The sequence below is a fragment of the Neoarius graeffei genome, chromosome 19, assembly GCF_027579695.1.
Source record: "Neoarius graeffei isolate fNeoGra1 chromosome 19, fNeoGra1.pri, whole genome shotgun sequence".
NCBI classification, from domain to species: Eukaryota; Metazoa; Chordata; class Actinopteri; order Siluriformes; family Ariidae; genus Neoarius; species Neoarius graeffei.
In genome coordinates, this window is record NC_083587.1 from 40559212 (window position 1) to 40583533 (window position 24322).

General features: G+C 39.9%; 1 protein-coding gene across 1 annotated transcript in view; it reads right to left on the reverse strand.

Moving 5' to 3' along the window:
• cdh19 (cadherin 19, type 2) overlaps window positions 1–24322 on the reverse strand; it is a 127828-nt gene that overhangs the window by 89519 nt on the left and 13987 nt on the right. The window contains exons 2-3 of the mRNA XM_060900075.1: window positions 3319–3613; window positions 557–676 (exon numbers count right to left, since the gene is read on the reverse strand). Coding sequence (XP_060756058.1) covers window positions 557–676; window positions 3319–3613 — 415 coding nt within the window. The remainder of the gene's footprint in view (window positions 1–556; window positions 677–3318; window positions 3614–24322) is intronic.

The window sequence follows — 24322 nt, forward strand, 5'->3', positions numbered from 1 at the left end:
GGTTTGCTGACCATGATATTACTGTGCTTGATTGGTCAGCCAACTTGCCTGACCTGAACCCCATAGAGTAACACCTGACCCAAAAATACAGACAAGCTAAAGGCCACTATTAAAGCAACCTGGGCTTCAATAACACCTCAGCAGTGCCACAGGCTGATCGCCTCCATGCCATGTCACATTGATTTAGTAATTCATGGTAAAAGAGCCCCAGCCAAGTATTGCATGTATAGATGAGCATCCTTTTCAGAAGTTGGACATTTCTGTATTGTAAATCTTTTTTTTTTTATTTAAATTGATCTTTGGAAATATTCTAATAATGTAAGACACTGGATTTCTGATTTTCATGAGCTATAAGTCATAATCATCAGAATTAAAACAAAAACATCTTGAAATATTTCTACAATGAATATAGAATATTTGAAAGTTTACCTTTTTGAATTAAATTATGGAAAAAAGGATTTTTTCATGATATTCTAACTTTTTGAGATGCACTCGTATATGATATGTAAGAGGGATTAGCTGGTGTAAAATTGTAGCATATCTTTGCAGTCACTACCTGTCTTTGGTTCCACTGAGAAGTAGGGCTCTCCTTGCAAAATGGAATAGATGAGTTTGGCATTATTTCCAAACATGGAGTCATCTGCATCTATAGCTGTCACTTGAACCACTGTAGTCCCTAATCAGAGAAGGAGATAGTATACTCTCAGCAGTAGTAGCAGTAACAAACAAACAAACAAACAAACAAACAAACAAACAAACAAACAAATGTTCATTATTTAAATGTTGAGATTATTAATAGGCCTACCTGTTTTGGAGTTATTGAGGTTTGGATTAAACATATTCAATTCAAGTCACCAAACAGACTAATGACTAATAAATCCATCCATCCATCCATTATCTCTAGCCGCTTTATCCTGTTCTACAGGGTCGCAGGCAAGCTGGAGCCTATCCCAGCTGACTACGGGCGAAAGGCGGGGTACACCCTGGACAAGTCGCCAGGTCATCACAGGGCTGACACATAGACACAGACAACCATTCACACTCACATTCACACCTACGGTCAATTTAGAGTCACCAGTTAACCTAACCTGCATGTCTTTGGACTGTGGGGGAAACCGGAGCACCCGGAGGAAACCCACGCGGACACGGGGAGAACATGCAAACTCCGCACAGAAAGGCCCTCGCCGGCCCCGGGGCTCGAACCCAGGACCTTCTTGCTGTGAGGCGACAGCGCTAACCACTACACCACCGTGCCGCCGACTAATAAATCAATAATAAATATAATTTTGATCATGGTAGCTTCCACCATTGAAAACAATTTTAAAAATCACAAAGTCAGTGTCCCTCCCATGCCAGGACCTGATCTTCCCAGGCAGTCTCCTGTCCTGGTATTAACCAGACCTTTAAGGCACATTGGGCGGCGCCAATCCCTGTTTCCATAGCCCTCTGCCTCTTGCCTATTACATAGCTAGGGTTACAGTAGGGAGCCAGTCCTCTGGTAACCTTGAGAGTTTGGCTTCCTACTCACATCTCTATTGTGGTTTGCCTTGTCAGATGGCAGTAGGTACCATTTTTATGATGGTCTTTGGTATGACTCTTTAAATATCACAGACCCCTTAGATATGCTTTCTGGACCCATGGTGGTCCCCAGATCCCACTTTAAGATCCATTGTTTCTCTTCCTATTTTTCCAGCGCCCAAATGTACACAAGTGCTAAGTATTAATAAACAAAACTAAATCTACAGGCCTCTCTCAGGCAGCCGAAGATCAAGAAAAAAATTATTCTTCTGGCAAGATAATGACCCAAAGCACAAATCTCAGTTCGCAAAGGAATGGCTTCAGAAGAAGTACATGGATGTTCTGAAATGACCCAGTAAAAGCCCAGCTCGACAGTAAATCTTTAATCAAATACCTGTAGAATGCATTGAAGAGGGTTGTGCATTGAAGATCCCCTTGCAAAGAAGAGTGTAACAAATACAGGCTGTGCTAAATTGGTAGGCCTTTACCCAAAAAAACAGTGTTGTATTACAAGCAAAAGCTTGTTACGGGTGTGCACACTTAAGCATCCAGGCAATTGTAATTTTTTCTTTTTTTTTCCATTCTAAAATGGTTCTATTTGTTTTTCACCTGAATTTTGTTGGCTGCTTTATCACTTTAAAAGTGAAAAGAGACTGGACATGATTTATTAGTTTTGTTTTTTACATCTTCAATTTTAACAGGGGGTGTAAAGTCAAACTGAATTGGAAATTTACTTTCCAAGCAGTAAAATGATTATTAATGATAATGTTTGGGTTTAACTCAATCATATTACCATGGATTCAGAGGTAGAGTTTCTAGTTGCAAAAATCTCATACACTATAAAAAAAAAAACATCTCCTAGAATACACACACCAAAACTAATCAGAGCTGATCTCCCAGGGCAGTTGTGGAACTCTCAGCTGTTTCTCATTTTGGCTTTAATGCATGTGATAAGGATTAGATATGGCTACCTCGATCTTCTTTCCTCACTGAATTTACTTGCCTACCAGCTCCCATACTTATACACTATATTGCCAAAAGTATTCGCTCACCTGCCTTGACTCACATATGAGCTTAAGTGACATCCCATTCCTAATCCATAGGGTTCAATATGACGTCGGTCCACCCTTTGCAGCTAGAACAGCTTCAACTCTTCTGGGAAGGCTGTCCACAAGGTTTAGGAGTGTGTTTATGGGAATTTTTCACCAATCTTCCAGAAGCGCATTTGTGAGGTCACACACTGATGTTGGATGAGAAGGCCTGGCTCTCAGTCTCCGCTCTAATTCATCCCAAAGGTGTTCTATCGGGTTGAGGTCAGGACTCTGTGCAGGCCAGTCAAGTTCATCCACACCAGACTCTGTCATCCATGTCTTTATGGACCTTGCTTTGTGCACTGGTGCACAGTCATGTTGGAAGAGGAAGGGGCCAGCTCCAAACTGTAAAAACAGTCTGCATGCCTAGGTGCTTGATTTTATACACCTGTGGCCATGGAAGTGATTGGAAAACCTGATTCCAATAATTTGGATGGGTGAGCAAATACTTTTGGCAATATAGTGTAGCAGAGCTTCCTTACATTCTAGTTCTCCTCTGCTGGTATAATGGTGCCTCCTAAGAATATTCTGGACCTTATAATTCAGCCCTGTGGCCCACAGAGTCTGTTTCACCATTTTATTATTTGCTTTCTTCCTCCTAGATTTCATATTCGTTCTTAATTGTAAAATTATCATTTGTGTGAATGTGAGAAAGAGTCTATAATAAATGATAAATGAATCTTCAATAGTAAATTAGATTATACTATACCTGTTGGGCTCATCTCAGGGATACTGGATGTGTAGGGTTCATTTATGAACTGTGGCGCATTGTCATTGATATCCTGGACGTTGATGATGAACTCTGACTCAGGCTCCACTGGGTGACCAGTTCTGCGGTCAACAGCTTCGGCATGGAGCACATAGAACGCCTTCTTTTCCCTGTCCAGCCTCTTATGAATATGGATTTCACCACTGAACTCATCAATGTTAAAGATCTCTCCTGCGCCCTCTCCAGACAGGATATACCTGATGGCAAAGTCTCCTGTGTCGTAGGTTGACTTCAGCTGAATGAAAAATATTTTAACAGCAGTGAAATAACAGTAATTATATAGTCAGTGATGTGCAGATGAGATTATAGTAATGAAAGAAACAGCTCAATACAAACATGATTACTATTAAATCACACATTATCCAACAGTTAATTCCATTCCATGAAATTTGATTGGACAAATGGCATACCAAAAGAGCTGTCAGTTATTCTGTGTCTTGCAACACACAATGTTCTGTTCAGCTGTGGCTCCTTTGGGAGCTATTTTCATTGATGGAGCAAAAATAAACAACATATTTGACCTTATTATCTAGGAAATGTCAGTTACTCAGTTATAGTTATTTTCTTGTTTACAGGACTGTTGTCCCTGAGCACTCATGTCACAGCTGTGACTGCATAGAGACCAAATGTTATTTGTCCAGTTCGGAGGATGGTGCATTTGGATGAAAATTAGGTTGTAGCTCATTATCTACCTTACTACAGTCGGAAAGAGGCATTGCTTGTGTTTTAACAATCTTTACCTTATTGTTAATCAATCCAGAAAATGTAAATCTATGAATATCTTTGAGTTTACAGAACTCAACCCCAGTCAGTCAAATGCTGCTGCTGTGGAAATGTTCATCAGGATTGATTCTCTCCACCATTAACAAGGTAAGATTCCTCTTTGAAATAAATTGCTGTTTTGCTATGTGTGGACGTTCTTGGCACACTTTGGCCACATTAATACATCAATCATAACTTGAAAGCCACAGCCTATTTGAACATTATTACTGGAACAATATTTTGGTGTAATCGATTAGGTTAATTACATAAATACATCAATTTGTGGAGAATGCACCAATGTGTCACACAGTATAAATCCATCCCCAATTATCGCAAAACATCTAAAAAAAAATACATGGGGCTCTGTGACCTCAAAAAGATGAGACAGCAGCAAAAGTATTTATTACAGTGAGTTTTGTTTGATTGCTGGTTGGTATCAGTGCAATGGTTGGTTGTTGTGCTGCAGACAAGAACTCAACGAAGACTCCTAATGGCTAGTACTGCTTTCCAACGGATTTGCAAGTTGTAAGCAGTTTGTTTATGTTCATATGGCCCTATAAAATTAAAAAAAAAACAAAAAACATAGATTTCTATTAACATTACACTGCAAGTTGGTGTAAGTAACCTTTACAGATAAATAAATCCATTTTTGATTACAGTCGGCACCAACCACTGAAGTAAATCATACTCAATGCTATCTATGGTAATGGCAAGATATAGTAAAAGCCATCTTTCTTAATTAAGCCTACCCTGCATAAATCTCAACTTTTGTAATGAACAGTATCATTAGGTAAAAGATAAAGTTTTTCACTGATTAAAATTTGTCACTGATTTTAATTTTGATTCGTTGAATGATTGATATAAATTATGATTATTTTTTATTGGTGAGTTAACTAAAGGATTAATTGGCTAATCAGAAAAGACTCAATAGATTAACTGGAAAAATAATCATTAGACTAATCCACTAAACTAGGGGTAGTGTGTGTGTGTGAGAGAGAGAGAGTGAGAGAGATCGATAGATTAATTGATTTAAAAAAAATTGTCAGTTGCAGGCTCATTGCTGACCATCTGCATCCCTTCATGGCCACATTTTACCCATCTTCTAATGGCTACTTCCAGCATGATAGTGCACCATGTAACAAAGCAAATTAGTCTCAAACTGGTTTCGTGAATATGACAATGAGTTCAGTGTTCTTCAGTGTCCGGCAACAGGATCTGAAACGATTAGAACACCTTTGGGATGTGGTACAATGGGAGAGAACACAGCATGAAAGTGCACCTGAAAAGCCTGCAGGAATTGTGTGATGCAATATGCCAACATGGACCAGAATTTTAAAGGAATTTTTCCAACATCTTGTGGAAACCATGCCAGAAAGAACTGAGGTTGTTCTGAGAGCAAAGCCAGGCCCTATCCAGTATTAGTATAGTGTTCCCAATAAAGTGTTCAGTGAGTGTATATATACACAACTGCAAATCTTTTCAATCGATATGTGTATGCCTGCAGTGTTTACAGGTTGATGCTAACTTGATAAATGCATCACAGCCAACTGCGACATCCAGGTACAGTTTTGGTCAGAAGTTTACATACAGTGACATGAATGTCATTTTGGATATGAATGTCATGGCAATATTTGGGCTTTCAGTAATTTCTTTGAACTGTTCTTTTTCTGTGGCAGAATGTACTGCATACATCTTTTCTTTAAAAAAACACTAGAATTTGGTGCGCAGGTTTTAATTTTCTTTGGCTTTTCTGAAATCAACACAGGGTCAAAATTAAACATACAGGGTCAAAGATATACATGCAGCACACCTAATATTTGGGTAAAATGTCTCTTTGCATGATTCGCCTTGAACAAACATTTTTGTTTACCATGAACAAGCTTCTGGCAAAATTCTGGTCGGATATTTCATGACTCTTCATGGTAGAATTAGTAGAGTTCAACTAAATTAGTTTTTTTTTTCTTGGCATGGACTTGACTTATTAGCACAGTCCATATATTTTCAATAGGGTTGAAGTCAGGTCTTGTTTTAAGCTTAAGGTTAGCCTACTTTATCCTCCACAACCAGCTCTGATGTGTGTTTGGGTTCATTGTCCTGTTGTAACTCCCAAGTCGTGTTCAAGTTTCTGATGGTTTATGCTGAAGAAACAAGTCCCCATTACTGCAGTGGCATCTGTCAACAACATGTGTGCATGCAAATGCAAGCTGTCCTCAGAAGTGTAAAACTTTTTACTTTAACGTCTATGTAATATTACTTTTGATCACAACATATAGGAAATCAGGAAGAACCTTTGCAGTTTGTAGTTGCTCCAACAGTAGCAGCACACTTCAACTTTGGAACAAAACTGAATGCAAAATACGTGCTTGAAAGTTTCTGAACCTTTTAAAATGTTCTATATATTTTTTCATAAATATGACCTAAAATATCAGATTTTCCTGATCCTAAAAGTGAGGAAAAGAGAACCAAATTAAACAAATGAGACAAAAATATTATACTTGACTATTTTTTTTTGAGGAAAATTATCCAATATTATATATCTGTGAGTGGCAAAAGTATACGAACCAATAAGGTTAACAGTTAATTTGAAGGTGAAATTAAAGTCAGGTGTAGAATCATTGGGATGATAATCAGGTGTGAGTGGGTGCCCTGTTTTATTTAAAGATCAGAGATCTATCAAAGTCTGATCTTCACAACAAGTTTATGGAAGTGTATCTTGGCACAAACAAAGGAGATTACTGAGGACCTCAGAAAAAGATGTGCTGATGTTCCTCAGGCTGGAAAAGGTTACAAAACCATCTCTAAAGAATTTGGACTGCACCAATTCACACTTAGACAGATTGTGTACAAATGTACAAGTGTACGTAGATGAGGACCCCCCCCCCCCCCCCCCCAATGAAACATGGTGGTGGAGGTATTGGTGGTAGTATGGTTTGGGCCGATCTTGCTGCATCTGGGCCAGGATGGCTTGCCAACATTGATGGAACAATGAATTCTGAATTATACCAGCAAACTCCAAAGGAAATATGTCAGGACATCTGTCCATAAACTGAAACTCAAGAGAAAGTGGGCCACACAGCATGACAATGACCCTGAGCACACAAGTCATTCTACCAAAGAATGGTTAAAGAAGAATAAAGTTAATGTTTTGGAATGGCCAAGTAGTCTAGTTGTGATTTCATGAACCCGGAAATGTTGAGTACCCTAAAGTTTTATTGCAGAAATATAATCTATAGGCCTAATGGATAGAATTTAGCTTGGTTGCCCAAAGTTGCACTTTGAGCAATTTGCATAATTTGCATAAATAGGCAATTAAACTGAGATTATTACAGGTGAATAGGCTAAAAAAAAAAATAGATATCACCATCAAACTTTCTCATTTGATTACTTATGCTAACATGAGAAAAAAAATGTATTGCATGTTTTTGTAATTTAATGTTTAAATATGCAAATGAGGCCATAAACCATCAAATATGCACTCATTTGCATACACACAAAATCATATTCATTGATGAAGCCTGAGTCAAAATAATTTTACTTAGGGTAAAAATGTATACTTGGGGGTATGATTTGGTGAAAAACGTTTTAAGGAATCTGATCAGGTGGCAGTGTTTGGACTACTGTATGGATTAAGATTAAGGAGTGTTCCATGCAGAACAAGTATCCAGCATGCACAAACACACCCAAACTAACCCAAAAGAACAATAACACAATAACTATGTACATGAACTGCAAATGTGCAAACAAACTGTAAAATAACTATATATAGTATGCATGAACAACCACACCATCCCACTTAATAGCCTTCACCATCTTCATAATTTGTTTCTTCATTCCCTTCAGTCTCATCATCTTCATCTGTATGAACTGTGAATGGGTTGCAGCAGCCGACCTCATCCCCTTCACACTTGCAGTAGTCAGTGCAACTGATACTTGAAGCATGGCAGCTACAGTTTCCTTTACTACAGGCCTTCAATGTGCTGCCGCTACAGCTGGTGACATCAAGCAGCTGTACTGGAGCCACTGCCTGGATGGCAAGATCAGGCATGATAACCCTTCCACCAACCTCCCATCCAAACTTAGTGATGTCTCTTGCTTCTACAGGTGGCTCTCTCTGACCTGCAGCCTTCCACAACATGACCTGAAGATGGGCAGTATGTGTAGCATCAGGTTGGCATCAGTAGGAGGAAGCTTTTTAAGTTTAGGAGGCTTTTTGCTGCGACTGTAAATCTGGTAATGAGTGCTATTCATCGACTTGGCCTTCTTCTGCCCATACAGTGCGACAAAGAACTCAGTCCCAACATCTTTTAGGGCACTGTGAGTAGCATCAGGTTCACCAAGCACTGTATTGAGACCAGGGATAGAATTCCCTAGGATTACTTTCAGGGCAGATGTCTTGCCCTTTCCACAGGGATAGGAAGCAGTGTCGCATCCCGATAGTGCATGCATCCCCAGGAGACCTTGACACCTGTCACCCAATTCTCTGACAGTGGCATTTATATCCAGGATGGTGCCATTCCACTTCTCCATCTGCACTGTTGATTTGACATTGGCCTTCCAAGCCCAGTACACCAACAGAACAAATGCATCAGTGTCATCACTCAGGATACGTATTATTGGAGCTCCTGCTTCAGCTGCATGGAACATGTAGCTAACTAGGGTGATGTCAGCCTCTTCATGCTTCACAATGCAGTCTGTGTCGTTCACAAACAAGATGTTATTAGTGGTGAGGTCAAAAGTGCACAGAAGGCGTGATAGGTGTTATACCAACAAAATATGACCTTGCATCAGGGAAGTTAAAGATACTGCATGAATGACATTCATATTATCCATACAAGCAAATGATAAACAATTGCTTGCACTTTAATGAAACACTTACAGTATCCACGCAGGGCTTTTCAAAGTGTGGGGCGCGCCCCCCCCCGGGGGGCGCCAGAGTTCTTCAGGGGGGGCGCAACGTGCGAGACAAAATGGATCGATTTTTAGTACCTAAAGCTACAGGGAGTGAGGAGACAGCCAAGCAAAAAAACAGAGCCTCCAGGATGTTGCGATTTGCAACTTCAGCGCAAATTCAACCAATCCCCACGAATTCAGGGCGGTGCTGCAATTATATCCAATCACCACAACTTTCCCGCAAATTTGACCAATCGTTGGCGTCGTCTTGGGGTGACATCGACAAACTACCTTCCGCCTTACTTCCGGATGTCTATGTTCAAGAGAAGCAGCATGCGATGTGCGAGTCAGTGTTTCTGTAGGCTTAAATTCTGTTACTGAAAGTGTGTTATGTTTACAGTGAAGGACTGTGTGCACTTTATTTTTTTTTACTTAATACAAGAAATTAATGGATGCCAACATTTTTGCCAAAATGGTATTTTATTTTCCATTGTTTAGGCAGCTTCAGCATCATACTGTGAGATTCTGTTCAAATTGTTTTTCCTTCTATGAAGCCTGAGCCATTTATTTTATTAGTTTATAATTATTGTTTAATTTAGTCTTCAGGAGAGACTGTCTGCACACGGTACTAGTATTAATAGTTTTTTTTTTTCTTACATGAAAGCTGAGGCATTTATATTATATTTTAAGGTAACTTCATGTTGTGCTGTGAGGTTCTCTGCACTTTAACTTTTGAACCAACAGGTGCATTTGGATAAGTAAAGCCTATTTTTCTGCATTTTTGTAGTCCTGGTAATCTTTTATATTGGTAAAGTTGTTTATAGGACCATTTCTCAGTGTCTTTGTTTTTTTAATCAATAGTTTTTCAGTAATAACTTAATATTTAACATATCACTCAATTTTAATCACAAAAAGAGAAAATCGCAACAATTTCTCGCAACTTTCACTTCCTCCCGCAATGTAATCGCAACAAAAACCTAAACACCGCAACTTTCATCGCAATTTTTTTTGGAAACCCCCGCAACAGCAGACATTTTAGCCTGCAACAATCACAAAAATGGCCCGCGGAATCCTGGGGGACTGGAAAAAGAAGGAAGTATGACCACGATTATTTAAAGTTTGGATTTTCATGGACTGGATCTGAAGATGCTCCACTGCTACAGTGTGTTGTCTGCCAAGAGGTGCTAGCTAACTATGCTATGAGATGTTTAAAATGTGTAAAACAAGATGTTTTAAAAAAGCACAGATGTTTAAAATGTGAAAAAGAAAAAAATAATGTGTAAAACAACCATTTTTTTTTTTAAATACGAATGGAACATTATAAGTATAGCAACAACAAAAATTGTAAGGGGGGGGCGCTGTTGTTTATTTGCTCTCCGAGGGGGGGCTGACTCTCCCACACTTTGAAAACCCCTGCACTACAGTATATCTGGTAAGGCATTAATTTAGATTTTCCAACATACTGTAGATTCTTTACACTTAGATTACTTTATCCAGTCCAGATGGAATTGTTGATGTTAGGGGTATAGTCATTCACCATGGGAAAGAAAAGTGATCAAGTAGAGTCAAGTAGCAAGTGAATGTGTCAGTGTCTGGACTAAATATTTTACTGTCAAGTAAAAGCTAATTATGTAATACCATAGAACAATAACTAAGTAAAAGCTAAATGTGTAATACCATAGCAGAAAATCAGGATTGAGAGTCTGGAGAGGTCAGTGAAATGAGACTTTTATTCTCTTTCTCAGCCCAGTCTCAGTTTTTAACATTTAATTAATGTCCTGAATTTGACAAGTCAGAGCTTTATTTTCCACTAGCAAGATCTAGGTGGATGCATGTGTATGGATGCTTGTGATGACTGACACAAGCACAGAATGTAGGCTGTGGTAAAAAGTGTAGTTGGTGAACTGTGTTCTTCACAGATGTCTGGGAAAGTGGAGCTGAATTGTCAGAATCCTTTTTCTGGCGACTTTCGGCAGTTCTCTTGGTCTGACTTGGCCTTTATGGCTGTCTACTACTACTACTACTGTCTACTAGATTCCTCAAAAGGTTTTCACCAACTCAGACCCCCCCAAGTACACATATTTACCCTTAGAAACCTTTTTTGACCCTGGCTTTATCAAACGAATTTAGTTTTGTTTGTATGCTAATTAGCATATTTTTGTTGATTTATGGCCTCATTTGCATATTTAAACATCAAATTACAAAAACATGCAATACATTTTTTTTCTCATCTTAATATGAGTAATCAACTGAGAGAGTTTCATGGTGATATCTATTATTTACATTTTTTTGCCTATTCACCTGTAATAATCTCACATTAATCGCCTATTTATGCTAATTATGCAAATTGCTCAAAGTGCAACTTTGGGCAACCAAGCTAAATTCCATCCAATAGGCCTATAGATGACATTTATGCAATAAAACTTTAGGGTACTCTACATTTCTGGGTTTACTATTGGGCCTATGGGGATCACGACTAGACTAAAGTCTAAGTCCTGACCCAATAGAAATTAGGTATGTAATAATATACTGAGCAATGATAAATTGTAATACAAATTTATGTTGAGTTGGATTTTAGGAGGACCAAGAGTAGGTTGAACACAATCTCCATCCTGGGAGAAGAGGTTGAGGTGGTGGAGGGATACAGATACCTGACTGTTCACCTTGACAACAGACTGGACTGGAAATGCAACACTGAGGCTGTCTACAGGAAGGGACAGAGCAGACTCTACTTCTTTTGTAAGCTAGGGTCCTTTAATGTGTGCAGCAAGATGTTGTACACCTTTTACCAGTCTATTGTTTTCTTATTTCCTTTGCAGCTGTATGTTGGGCCAGCAGCATCAGAGCCAGTGACATTAAGAAACTGAACAAGTTAATAAATAAGGCTAGCACTGTGCTGGGGACTACTTTGGAGTCTCTAGATTTGGTTGTTAGAGAAGGATGTTGCACAGACCGCTCAACATAATGGATAAGATTTCATATCCCCTGCATGACCTACTGGTCAGACAGAAGAGTGTTTTCAGTCAGACGGTCCTTCAACTCTGCTGTAAGAAGGACCACAACAGGAAGTCTTTCCTGCCCACTGCAATAATAATATGTAGTTAGCAATGTCAGCGGAATCCATATTTCATATGGTTACAAAGTCTTTACTGGTTACAAAGATTACAAAGTTTTTATTGGTTACAAAGATCTGCGCAAATCTGTGCACTGACCTTTCCAAAAAGGTCAGTGCACAGATTTGCGCAGATCTTTGTAACCAATAAAGACAATGGAATAAAACTGTTGTATTACTTTAAAACATACCTCTTTGTTGATTTTTATTATTAATATATGATACATTATGAGCAAAACAAATAAAATTGTTTTGTATTGCCATTAAAAGCAATGTTTTCCCTATTCTACAACACATGCCACTTTTGTACACAAATGAATGAAGGAGTTGAATCAGAATCCTGTTTATTGGCCAAGTATGTTGACACAAATAATTTTGTTTCAGCAGTTGGTGTCTCTCTAGCGATACAGGGGAGGGGAAAAAAGTGTGAATATGTGTGTGTATATATATATGTGTGTGTGTGTGTGTGTGTGTAAGATATGCATATGTAATATAGGAAAAAATTTATATTTATATATGTAATGTACAATATGGGCAATATTTAATGGCAGCAGTGTAGAACGGTGTCAGCAGCTCCTGCGACAGATCATACTTCCCGAGTTGTTGCAGAAAGTACGTCCTCTGCTGGGCTTTTGTAAGGACGGAGTTAATGTTGAAGTCCCATATCTAAATATTATATTTGGCCACATAGAAACTATCTTAGAACGTTATTGATCTGACTAAGGACAACTAATAAATTGAAGCAACAAACTAAACACAAGCTTGACACTTACTGTGCGGTGAGCTCTTTGGGATGATGCTTCTGACATTTGTTTCCTGATCATAGGAACTGCTCTGCATACCAGACTTCACTCAAATCCTTCTACGTGAATTTGCCTCACAAATTTATTTTTTTCAAAATGTATGCAGCAGACACCAAACCATCCTGTTGGCTTGACTTTCCCTCCCTTTGTCTGTACAAATTGAGCCCATTCATTCCATAAGTGTCCTGCTGACTTTGGGCTATAATAGATTGAAATTCCCCCCCCTTTTTTTTTAATCGGCTACACTTGAACAGCCTTGAACGACACTCCTCTTAAGAGGCATGCTTTGGATTTAATTTTCTTTTGGAATAAAAAATCGTTAAACGCATGATACATTTTGCAAAGCAGATGAAGTCAGAAATGCCGTGAACTTTCAAGCATTACGTGCAAGTCCATTCGCACCAGTGTTTATCACCCAGAGGCAGATGGCTCTGTCAAATGATTTAACCAAAGTCTTAAAAACTTGATTTGTAAGTTTGTCAGTGAAGACAAATGTAATTGGGATAAATGGCTTGAGCCCCTGTTATTTGCAGTACGAGAGATCCCACAAGCCTCCACAGGGTTTTCCCCATTCAAATTATTATATGGGCATAAGCAGTGGTTAAATTGGCTTTTGGAAGGGGGGGGAGCCCTTCTTCACTCACAGTGGTCAATATCTCTCAAAACATTTTTATTTATCGCACCATCGGTTTAATACATTTTATCAACTTATGGCCTACTTATTTATATCTCACATCAATGCACATATTGGTAACTTATTAAGCCTATGTTTCACCATCAATCTACACTGTAATTTGTAAAACTTATTCACAATATACAACACCAATTCACATATTAGCAATAGTTATTTACATGTCATCAGTCTACACTATTATTTGCATTACTTGTTTACATCTCACCATCAATTCACATATTAACAATAGTTCTTTACATCTCACACCATAAATCTACATCAATCAAATCAATTGTTTGCTAAACTTATATGTCACAACATCAAACCATATATCAGCAATAGCCAGTCATTACAATTTAATTTACAACTTTCTAAATAGGACTTAGATCAAGTTTCTCCTGCCTTTCCTGTCTCCATGCTATATGATCTGCCGACCTCCGGGTCATGACCCACTTCTTAACATGTTTGGTTGGATTCCACATGTCTAGTGGTGGACCCACTAGGTTTATAAACATCAAACAAGACAGATCATCAATTTTAAGCTGATTCCGAATAGGTGAAATAATAGTGTTCATAAGTGAAAATCCTCTCTCACATTCTGCTGTGCTTACAGCCAGTGTATCTGCAACTTGTTTAAATTTGATGAGTCCTCCCCTGAGTGGCATTCTTCCATTGTTCTTAAAGTCCCTGAAATCTTGTTTCACACTAGAGTAATTTATTTTCAGATGATTACATAGCTGCCTTAATTCCAGCTCTCCAAACAGCATGGGTATAGGAGTAGGCCAAGTTTCAGGACATTTAGTTGTTCATAAAGTTCTATTTCCTCCTCTGTGACCATCCTGGACAGCATACTATTACTCAAAGCATCAAAGAATTTCTGGGGTGGAATCATTGTTTGTCTTCCACCTATTCTTACTAACACCCCTTTGAATACACCCTCCTCAACAGCCTGACAAGCAAGTTCATAGTGTGGCCCTTTTGTCTCTGTCATTGCTGAAAAAATGTCAGCCTGTCTTTTAATTTTTTAAATCGCTTCTGACAAACGGATGTCCCTGTTTTGTAATACTTCAGACAAGTCTTTTAGTTCTTCTAGAGCATCAAACATAAGTCCCAGATTTTTAATGAAGTCTGCAGAGGACAGTTTTTCTCCCAGCCCTTCATACATGCACCACTCTGAAGAGGGCCTAGCCACATCTCGACGAGCACTTATGAAGTGCTTATGCAGAGCACTATACATGTTCCACACAGCTTCAACAGTTCTGTAGGAGGAAGCTACCCACCTTACATTTAAAACACGACCTACCTTGCGCAACTGTGTTCCCACTGATGCTGCGGCTTTGTCTAGTTCTCTAAGGTTCTTTGAAGATTGGTTGTAGAGACTGTAGTTTGTCTAGGAAACTTCTAAAGTGATTAGTCTCAGTACAGCACTTTACTGCATCGCCAACTGAAAGTTCCAGCCTGTGATTGAGACAGTGCCAGCCAACAATGTCAGGATATTTTGCTTTTAGCTTTGCATACACCCCTGCCTTTTTACCCAGCATCACTGATGCCCCATCTGAACAGAACCCAAGAAAGCATTCCTTGGGGCGTCGTGGCTCAGGTGGCATACCATAAATCTGGGGACCCGGGTTCGATTCCGACCCAAGGTCATTTCCCGATCCCTCCCCGTCTCTCTCTCCCACTCATTTCCTGTCCTGTCTCTACACTGTCCTATCCAATAAAGGTGAAAAAAGCCCCCAAAAAAATCTTTACAAAAAAAGAAAGCATTCCTTTAGAAAGTCATCATCTAATCCATTGTCCATGAGGCAGTTGAGCAATGCATCAGTTATGCCATCTGTTGTAGTCTGTTCCAGCTCAATGACATTTAAGAAAAAGGTAAGTGGGTCTGAATTTTGCACAGCTGCTCGCACATATACAACCAAACAAGATTTTTTGCTAACTGTAGTGCTTTCATCGATCAGAATAGACACCTTGGGCCTTGTACACCTGACACTCACCATCAGGGCTTTTTTCATTTCTTCTGCAATGAAATGTACAATATCTGTGCACAAAACATTAGTGTGCAGGACTCTTCCCATGTTAAGTCCATTGATTCTTTGCAAATCTATAAGGCCAGGGTGATCTGTGAATGGTCTATTACTTTTGGCAATGTAATACACCATTCTAAAGACTTTCAGTGGTGCTCAGTTGTTCTTGTTGTGCTCTAAGAAAGCTGGCATCTAATGGACTCTCAGCTTTTTTCTGACAAATTGACTCAGCCAGTTTGTGACTGTGTGATGTTTTGTGGTCATGTAGTTTTTTTCTCAGTGATCTCATTTGTTTTTCTTTTTTTTTGGCAATCTGTTTATTGATGAAAACCAGAGTGATACAGAGGGTAAAGTAGACATTGTCTACTAAGACAAAGATAGTAAAAAGCAGTTTCCACCTTATTTCCTTTTATAAAACATAGAACAGCAATAAACAATACCATAAAGTAAATTTCAAGCCAAGAAAAGAATAAAAAATAAAGTAAAATAATAATAATTTGGGGAAACAAGGATTTTTAAAAAATAAAAAATAAAAAATAATAATAACAACAACAACAATAATAATTGAATAAGCCCAGGTGTTCAAGAGCAGCTTCATATGTACTAGACCTACACACTCAAAAAGATCATGGGAAGGTAACATAAGCTATGTGGATTCAGCCTTTAGTTCTTTTAACTTATCAAAATAAGTGATAAGGGGTTGCCATCTCAAGTAAAATTTTTTCATTGACCCTCTAAGAGTAAATTTAATCTTTTCTAATTTAAGAAAAAGCATAGTATCCTCCAGCCATCGGGCTAGTGAAGGGGGTGTAGAAGATTTCCATCCTAAGAGAATTCTACGGCGGGCGAGCAGTGAGGTAAAAGCAATGACATCAGAATGAGTCTTTGAAACTGTGTCCGCCGGAACACCAAAAATTGCAGTTAAGGGGTTTGGTTCAATGGATATACTGAGTGCCTCAGACAAAGTCCCAAACACTCCAGACCAGTATCTTTCAAGGGAAGGACAGGACCAAAAACTGTGTGTAAGATTAGCTGGAGAAAAGGAACACCTATTACAGCTTGCATCCGCTCCTGGATATATTTCAGCCAATTTGGCTTTACTATAATGTACTCTATGTAAGACTTTGAACTGAATAAGAGCCAAGCGTGCACAGGATGATGATGAATTAACTTTTGTAAGTGCACAGTCCCAATAGTCTCCCAGCTCCATTCCTAACTCATCCTCCCACTTAGACTGAATTCTGGCTAAATTGTGGTCATCCAAAGACAATAGTTTCTGATATATAACAGAAATTATACCTCTTTCTGGTTTTAAAAGAGTTAAGTCTTCCCAGGCTCCCAGTGTTGGTAGATTGGGGAAAAAGAGGAAACTAGTTTTGAGAAAATGTCGTATTTGGAGATACTGAAAGAATAATTGTCTGGGTAGATTATGTTCTTTCTGTAGATCTTCAAAACTGTCCATGGTCTTGGAGCTGTAAAGGCTCTGGAAACAGTAAATATCCCTCTTCCACCACTCCATGAATGACGAGTCCATGGTAGATGGAGGAAATAAGTGATTATTGTGAATGGGGCCAAGGATAGAGGCAGAAAGAAATTTGTAATGTGAACGAAACTGGTTCCAAATTTTTAGTGTGGACAAAACTATAGGATTAGAGGAGAAGCGAGAAGGCTTTAAAGGTAAGGATGAGTAAATTAAAGCCCTAAGGCTTGAATGTCTACATGATTGTTCTTCCAAAATACACCAGTCTGTGTTAGCGGCGTGTAACCAATAAAGTATCTTCTGGACATTTGCAGCCCAGTAGTAATGGATAAAACTGGGCAAGGCTAATCCACCTACACTTCGTTGCCTTTGTAAAAGATTCACCTTAACTCTCGGTACTTGATTGCCCCAAATAAATGAGGTCACAGCTTGACCTAGCAGTCGAAAGAAAGACTTGGTAAGAAAGAGAGGTAAACACTGAAAGAGGTATAAAAACTTTGGGAGAACCGTCATCTTTACAGTATTTATACGGCCTGCTAAAGTAAGAGGTAAAGCAGACCATCTTTTGAAGTCATCCTTCGTTTGATTAACTAGTGCTGTAAAATTTGACGAAAGGGAAGTGAAGGACTTCGTAATCTTAACTCCTAGATATTTGAAACCTGAACCAGAAATGTGAAAAGGAAGGGAAGGTGTTTGTCCAGATGGTGCTTGTCCAGATGGTGCTGGAGAATCTAGTAGGAAACATTCGCTTTTCTGCAAATTCAATTTATATCCAGAAAATCTCCCAAACTCTTCTAATATGGAAACAATTTTAGCTGCGCAGGTGGTTGGATGGCTGACATATAGCAACAAATCATCGGCATACAATGAAACCCTGTGTTCCAACCCCCCTCTTACTATACCCTGAAATGCTGTTGTGGTTCGTAAGGTTATGGCAAGTGGTTCAATCGCAATGGCAAACAAGAGTGGGGAGAGTGGGCAACCTTGTCTTGTGCCTCTATTCAAGGGAAAAAAAACTGATCTCAAGTCATTGGTTTGCACGCTTGCTTGTGGATCCTTATACAAGAGCTTAATCCACGAAATGAAATTTTTACCAAAGCCAAATTTATTCAATGCTGCAAATAAATACTTCCACTCGACCCTGTCGAACGCTTTCTCTGCGTCTAAAGAAATAATTGCTTCAGGCAGACAGTCTGTATTTTTTGTATATGCTATATTGATAAGGCGACGTACATTCGAGAAAGAATGCCGACCTCTAATAAAACCAGTTTGATCTTCAGAGATGATTGTTGGAAGAAAATTCTCCATCCGGCGGGCCAAAATTTTAGCTAGGATCTTTGCATCCACATTTAAAAGAGATATCGGACGATAAGAACCACAATGGGTGGGATCTTTATCTTTCTTGAGAATAAGTGAGATAGATGCTTGAGAAAATGTGGGGGGTAAGGAACCTCTCTCCAATGATTCAGTAAAAACTGCCATGAGGAGTGGGGCAAGCTGGTCTTTAAACTTTTTATAAAACTCGACAGGGTACCCATCCAAGCCTGGAGTTTTTCTGTTCTGCATGGCCATAATGGCATTGAGGACCTCCTCTATCTCTAAATTTCGTTCAAGGGTAGATGCATCAGAGTGACTAAGGGAAGGGGTTTTCATTTTATTCAGAAAAGTCATCATAGGGGTGGTATCTGTAGGGAAATTAGAGGTGTAAAGTGAGATGAAATGAGTGACAAATATGTCATTTATGTGTTTAGGGTCTGAAATTAATGTACCATGTTCATCCGTTACTTGAGGGATAAGACAAGATGCAGCCTGGCGTTTTAATTGATGAGCAAGTAAACGACTGGATTTATCTCCATATTCATAGAAAGTCCCTCTAGTTTTAAACAAAAGTTGTTCTGCATGTTTAGTGGTTAAAATGTTCAATTTAGCTTGCAAATCTATCCGTTTCTTGTTCAACTCTGCATTAGGTGACTCAGAGAAGAGCTGGTCAAGCTTACTTATAGATTCAGTTAAGCCCGATATCTCCTTAGAACGCTCCTTATTTTTAAAGGCTGTATATGAAATAATTTGCCCCCTAAGGTAGGCTTTAAGTGAGTCCCAGAGTGTAGAGTATGAGATCTGATCAGTTTTATTTATGGCAATATAAACATCTATACTGGTTGCCAGGAATTTGCAAAAGTCCTCCTCAGATAGCAAAAGAGGATCTAGTTTCCATAATGGACGTTGCTTTATATTCAGAGCGAAGGAAATATCCAGAACAACCGGGGCGTGGTCGGAAATGATGATAGCTAAGTAATCGGCTGTTTTTATTGAAGGAATGAATGAACTGTCAACAAAGAAATAATCTATACGCGAGAAGGAGTGGTACACTGGAGAAAAAAAGGAGAACCGTTTCAAATTTGGGTTGAGAAATCGCCATGGATCTATACAACCACTTTGAGCCATGAAAGCAGAGAATGCCTTTGCCATGCCTGAAGGGGTTGATGTTTTGGAGCATGATCTGTCTAATACAGGATTAATTGCACAATTTAAATCACCTCCCAAAATAAGCTTATGAGTGTCTAAATTTGGGAGCGTTGATAACAGTTTATTCACAAAGTCTGTGTCATCCCAATTAGGGGCATAAAGGTTTACAAGAATAACTCTGGTATGAAAGAGACATCCACAAATTATGATAAAACGACCAAGAGTATCAGTGATGACCTCTGTCGGTGTAAACTGCACTTTTTTATTAATTAGGATGGCAACCCCTTTTGAACTACCATCGTGTCTGGAGTGATAGACTTGGCTAATCCAAGCTTTACGTAAACGAATGTGATCCTTTACTCGTAAATGTGTCTCCTGTAGAAACAGTATATCAGCATTGAGAGATTTAAGGTAGGAGAAAATTCTAGAGCGTTTAATTGGACCATTTAGTCCCTTAACATTCCATGAAACAAAACGTACTACTGGGCTGCTATTCATTTTGTCAAGGGTAGTAATGGATGAAAAATATAAAAGAAGTGATGACACATTTTGTTAAAGGGACCTAAAAGAGGTGTAGAGATGTCAGTAGAGTGAGAAAGGATATCACACATTACATAGGCCAAGTATGACTGTAATATACTGTAGGCTTGAGTCCTAGGCTTACTATTAGCATTGTAAGAACTAAAAAAAAGGGGGGAGAAAACTAAAAATAATGTAAAAAATAATAAAAAAAGTAAAAAAACAGAAACAACTCAAACAAGAACACTTTCCTAGATCCACCTCTATTAAAGAACCTGAGGAGGATCGCAGGCTTAACCAATCTAAAGACTATCCGATTTGACATCGCCTAAGAAACAAAGTTGACACACACACACAAAGAAAAAACACTTAAGTGGCTCCCAAGGCCGTATGTAAAACAGAACCCCATACATGTTGAGTGTTTAATAATCTAAATGCCCCATTATAAGATGAGGAAAGAGTTAAGTAGAAAACAACCCAAGCTCTAAGAAAAATTAAAAAATAAAGTTCTAGGTTTCAAAACGAAACTGAGCCAAGCCCAGCCAATGTTTCTCCCTCATAGTAGGCTGATTAAGCTATAGTGGCATGCTAATAATCACAGAAAACCAAAATCATTCAACTTGGTATCGACTTTAGGAGGGAGAAGAACGATTTGTGCGTGGTCCATAATAACAGAGTCCAATGCACTTTAAAACGTCTTTCAAAACAAAATGCACCACACACTGTTCACGGTTTAGGCTAACACTAGGTTATGTTACCTTAGTCAAGAGATTCTGATGCACCAGAGGTGCTGGAACCCCAATGTTCGTGATAAAAGTTCATCGCCTTTCCAGGAGTATCGAAACACAACTCCGTATTGTTGAACGACACTCGGAGACGAGCTGGGTACACCATCCTAAACTTGACCTTCTTTGCATAGAGTAGAGCCTTCACCTCCTTAAAGGCCGCTTGCTTGCGTCCCAGTTCAGCGCTGACATCTTCGTGAAGGAAAATCCTGTGGCCCCGAAAGGCCATCTCTCGTTGACGTCTGTGTGTAAAAATCCGTTGTTTATCTTGATAGTTGTGGAATGCAACGATGAAAACTCGTGGGCGTTGGTTACCGCCCGCTTCTGATGTGGCAAGTGGTCCGAGCCGATGGGCACGAGCGAGAACGAGGGGGGTCTGGAAAAAATCTTTCCCAAATAGTTCTTCGAAGAAATGTGTCATAAAAGCGACTGGGTTAGAACCCTCCACCCTCTCCGGAATGCCAACCACTCTTAAGTTGAGCCTGCGAGAACGGTTTTCCAAATCATCAACTTTATCCTTCAGCCAGGTGTTTTCAGACTGAACAGCGGCAAGTTTAGCTTCGATGAGAGAAAGTCTCTGTTCGCTTTGGTCAAGAGTAGCCTCGATTCCACCAATCCGCTCCTCATGTGACTTGTATAACGATTTCACTTGGCTTAACGTAGAATTAAGAGGAGATAAAGCTGCATCAAGGTCCTGCTTTATGACCGTGTGAATAGATTGAGTAAGTTCTGAAAGAAGCGCAGAGCGGAGTTTTTCAAACTGCTCGGTTAGCTCCATACTTGAGGTTTGGCTAGTCTTGCTTGTCGTCAAATTAGGAGTCTCTTTATCATTCGGTTTTCTGTCGCGAAGAGGCTTTTTAGACATAATTAAAATGGTCTATTCTTTCAAGAATTGCTTTAACTTACTGTTGTAAACGATAATACTAGATATTAATGGGGTAAACAAGAAAATATAAAGTAAAGATTAGGGAGCCACAACAACGCCTTGCCGCTCACGCCATATCCAACCCGGAAGTCGACCCTCATTTGTTTTTCTATTGTGTCGCCATAAGGAGTGACTTTGGCATTTTGCCATTCAGAAGAAAATGAATATTTGTTGGACCCTGACCTTAACACCCCTGATGAACCTGCATCTCTACAAACCTCACACCTTAGAGCTTTATTTGAAGCAAATATGAAAGGAAATTTGGTCTTGAAATGTTCATATTGTCCCAGAGTCCAGCATATTGGCAAAGCGCTGCTGCTGAGGGCTGGGGCTAGGCTTGGGCTGCTGCTGCTGAGGGCTGGGCCTGGGCTGCTGCGTAAGACTGGGCCTGGGCTGCTACTGCTGCGGGCTGTACAACCACTGCTGTCTGGGCTGCTATTGCTGTTGCTGACATCTGCACCTTTGTTTAGGACTTTGCTGCTGCTCCTGACTGTACTACTGTTAAATTCATAAAATATCATGATTAGCCTACTCATTCTAAACATGGATTTAAATATCATTTTTATTCTTTGTCAAAATGACCTCAACATACCCCTTGAAAAAGTCTCTCAAGGTCCGCTTCATTGTCTCAGAAATATGTTCATACAGCGTCTGAATAAATAGACACAATCAGTTCTGCTAATCAAACAACTATGAGTCGACTGGCAAATATGGTAGTCTAATGCTGCTTTTCCACTACAAACGCGGCTGAGTTGGGCTGAGCCGTGCCGTGCTGAGTTGGGCTGAGTCAAGCTGAGCGGGGCTGTTGGAGTTGCATTTCGACTACAACCGCACTGAACCGTGCTGGCTGGAAGTGGGTGGACACATTGGGTGGAGTTAGCGAAAGTGGGTGGACGTCACGTGATGTCGTTAAGCAGCGCAAACAGTGACATCAGTGAGCTTTTAAGCGGTAGTCTCACGACCCGGAGAGTAAACAATAAACATGGACATGGAGTCGTTAGTGTTGCTGGTCTTGGTTCTGTGGCTTGTTGTCACCGACAGCGCCAACAGATACTGGCAAGAGCGTATAGATGAGGCGAGGCGCATAAGGCTTCAGAAATTCTCGTAATTCGTAATTCTTCTTCTTCCGGGTTTACGGTGTTTACAGATCCCAGCGTGCTCGCGGGGCGTGTGTGGGCATGTGAGGACACTCCTCCTCACCAATCAGTGCACAGGGGAGTGTCTGCTCATGCCCCCAGCCTCACTCGGCTCGCTTTGGCTCGCTTCAGCCCCACTCCAAAACGGTGCGAGTTTTAGGGGCTAAGCAGGGCTGAAGCGAGCCGAGTCGTGCTGTTTTTTGGTAGTCGAAACGCGAGCCGTGTCGGGCTGAAGTGAGCTGAAGCGAGCTGAAGTGAGCTGAAAAAGGGTAGTGGAAAAGGGCCATATTGCACTGGCTCAAATACCGAATAAATTAAACATGAGCTACGGTATTAAAGAATTATGCTACAGGCAGTTAACATATCTGATGCAATGCTTAACTAGCCAAGCATCTAAAACCAGACCAGCTTACAAAAGCCTCCATCCACACTGCTATGTACACCTTTCACCATGTCTCCTGAAGTGGGCTACCTCTCTACCTGTCCATGGGAATAGCCAACAGGCATCCCAACCTAGCTGCAGAAACTCATTTCACATCTGCAACTAAATAGAACTTGACGCCAACGGCGTCGATGGGGATGCCTCCGCCTGGTAGATGACAAACCTTATTAAGTTGTGATTTGGGGATGGACATTTGACCTCAAAGTAATCTTGACCTGGTGAAATTACTTAGCCTTGGAGATAGTGTTCACAAGGTCTTCGGACAGACATTTGAGCTTACAGTGACCTTGACCTTAGACCTTTCGATCTCAAAATCTAATCAGTTTATCTTTGTCCCCAAATGCACAAATGGTGAAAGTTTGGTGAAATTCCTTTAATTTGCCTTGGAGATAGTGTTCACAAGGTTTTCGGACAGACATTTGACCTCACAGTGACCTTGACCTTAGACCTTTTGATCTCAAAATCTAATCAGTTCATGTTTGTCCCAAAGCACACAAATGGTGAAAGTTTGGTGAAATTCCTTTCATTAGCCTTTGAGATATCGTGTTCACAAGGTTTCGGGATGGACGGACGGACGCACGCACGAACAACCCGAAAACATAATGCCTCCTGCACCTTAAGGTGGCAGAGGCATAAAAATAGCCTACTACACAGGACTGATGCTCACACACACTCTCTCCTTTGCTCCCCCGTCTCACCATCACTCACTTGCGCTGCCTCCGCCACTTGTTCTAACGGAGACAGTGAGATGGGGGGAGCGAGAGACTGTGATCAGTCCAGTGTAGTATTTTTGCAGACGTATACCTTAACAGATGACCTCTATCTCTCTCATCATCAAATCATTTCATCTTTAAAATGATAGCTTCTTTAGCGCGAATGGAAAAAAACCCCGACTTATGGGAAATTTTATATCACTTGTGGGCA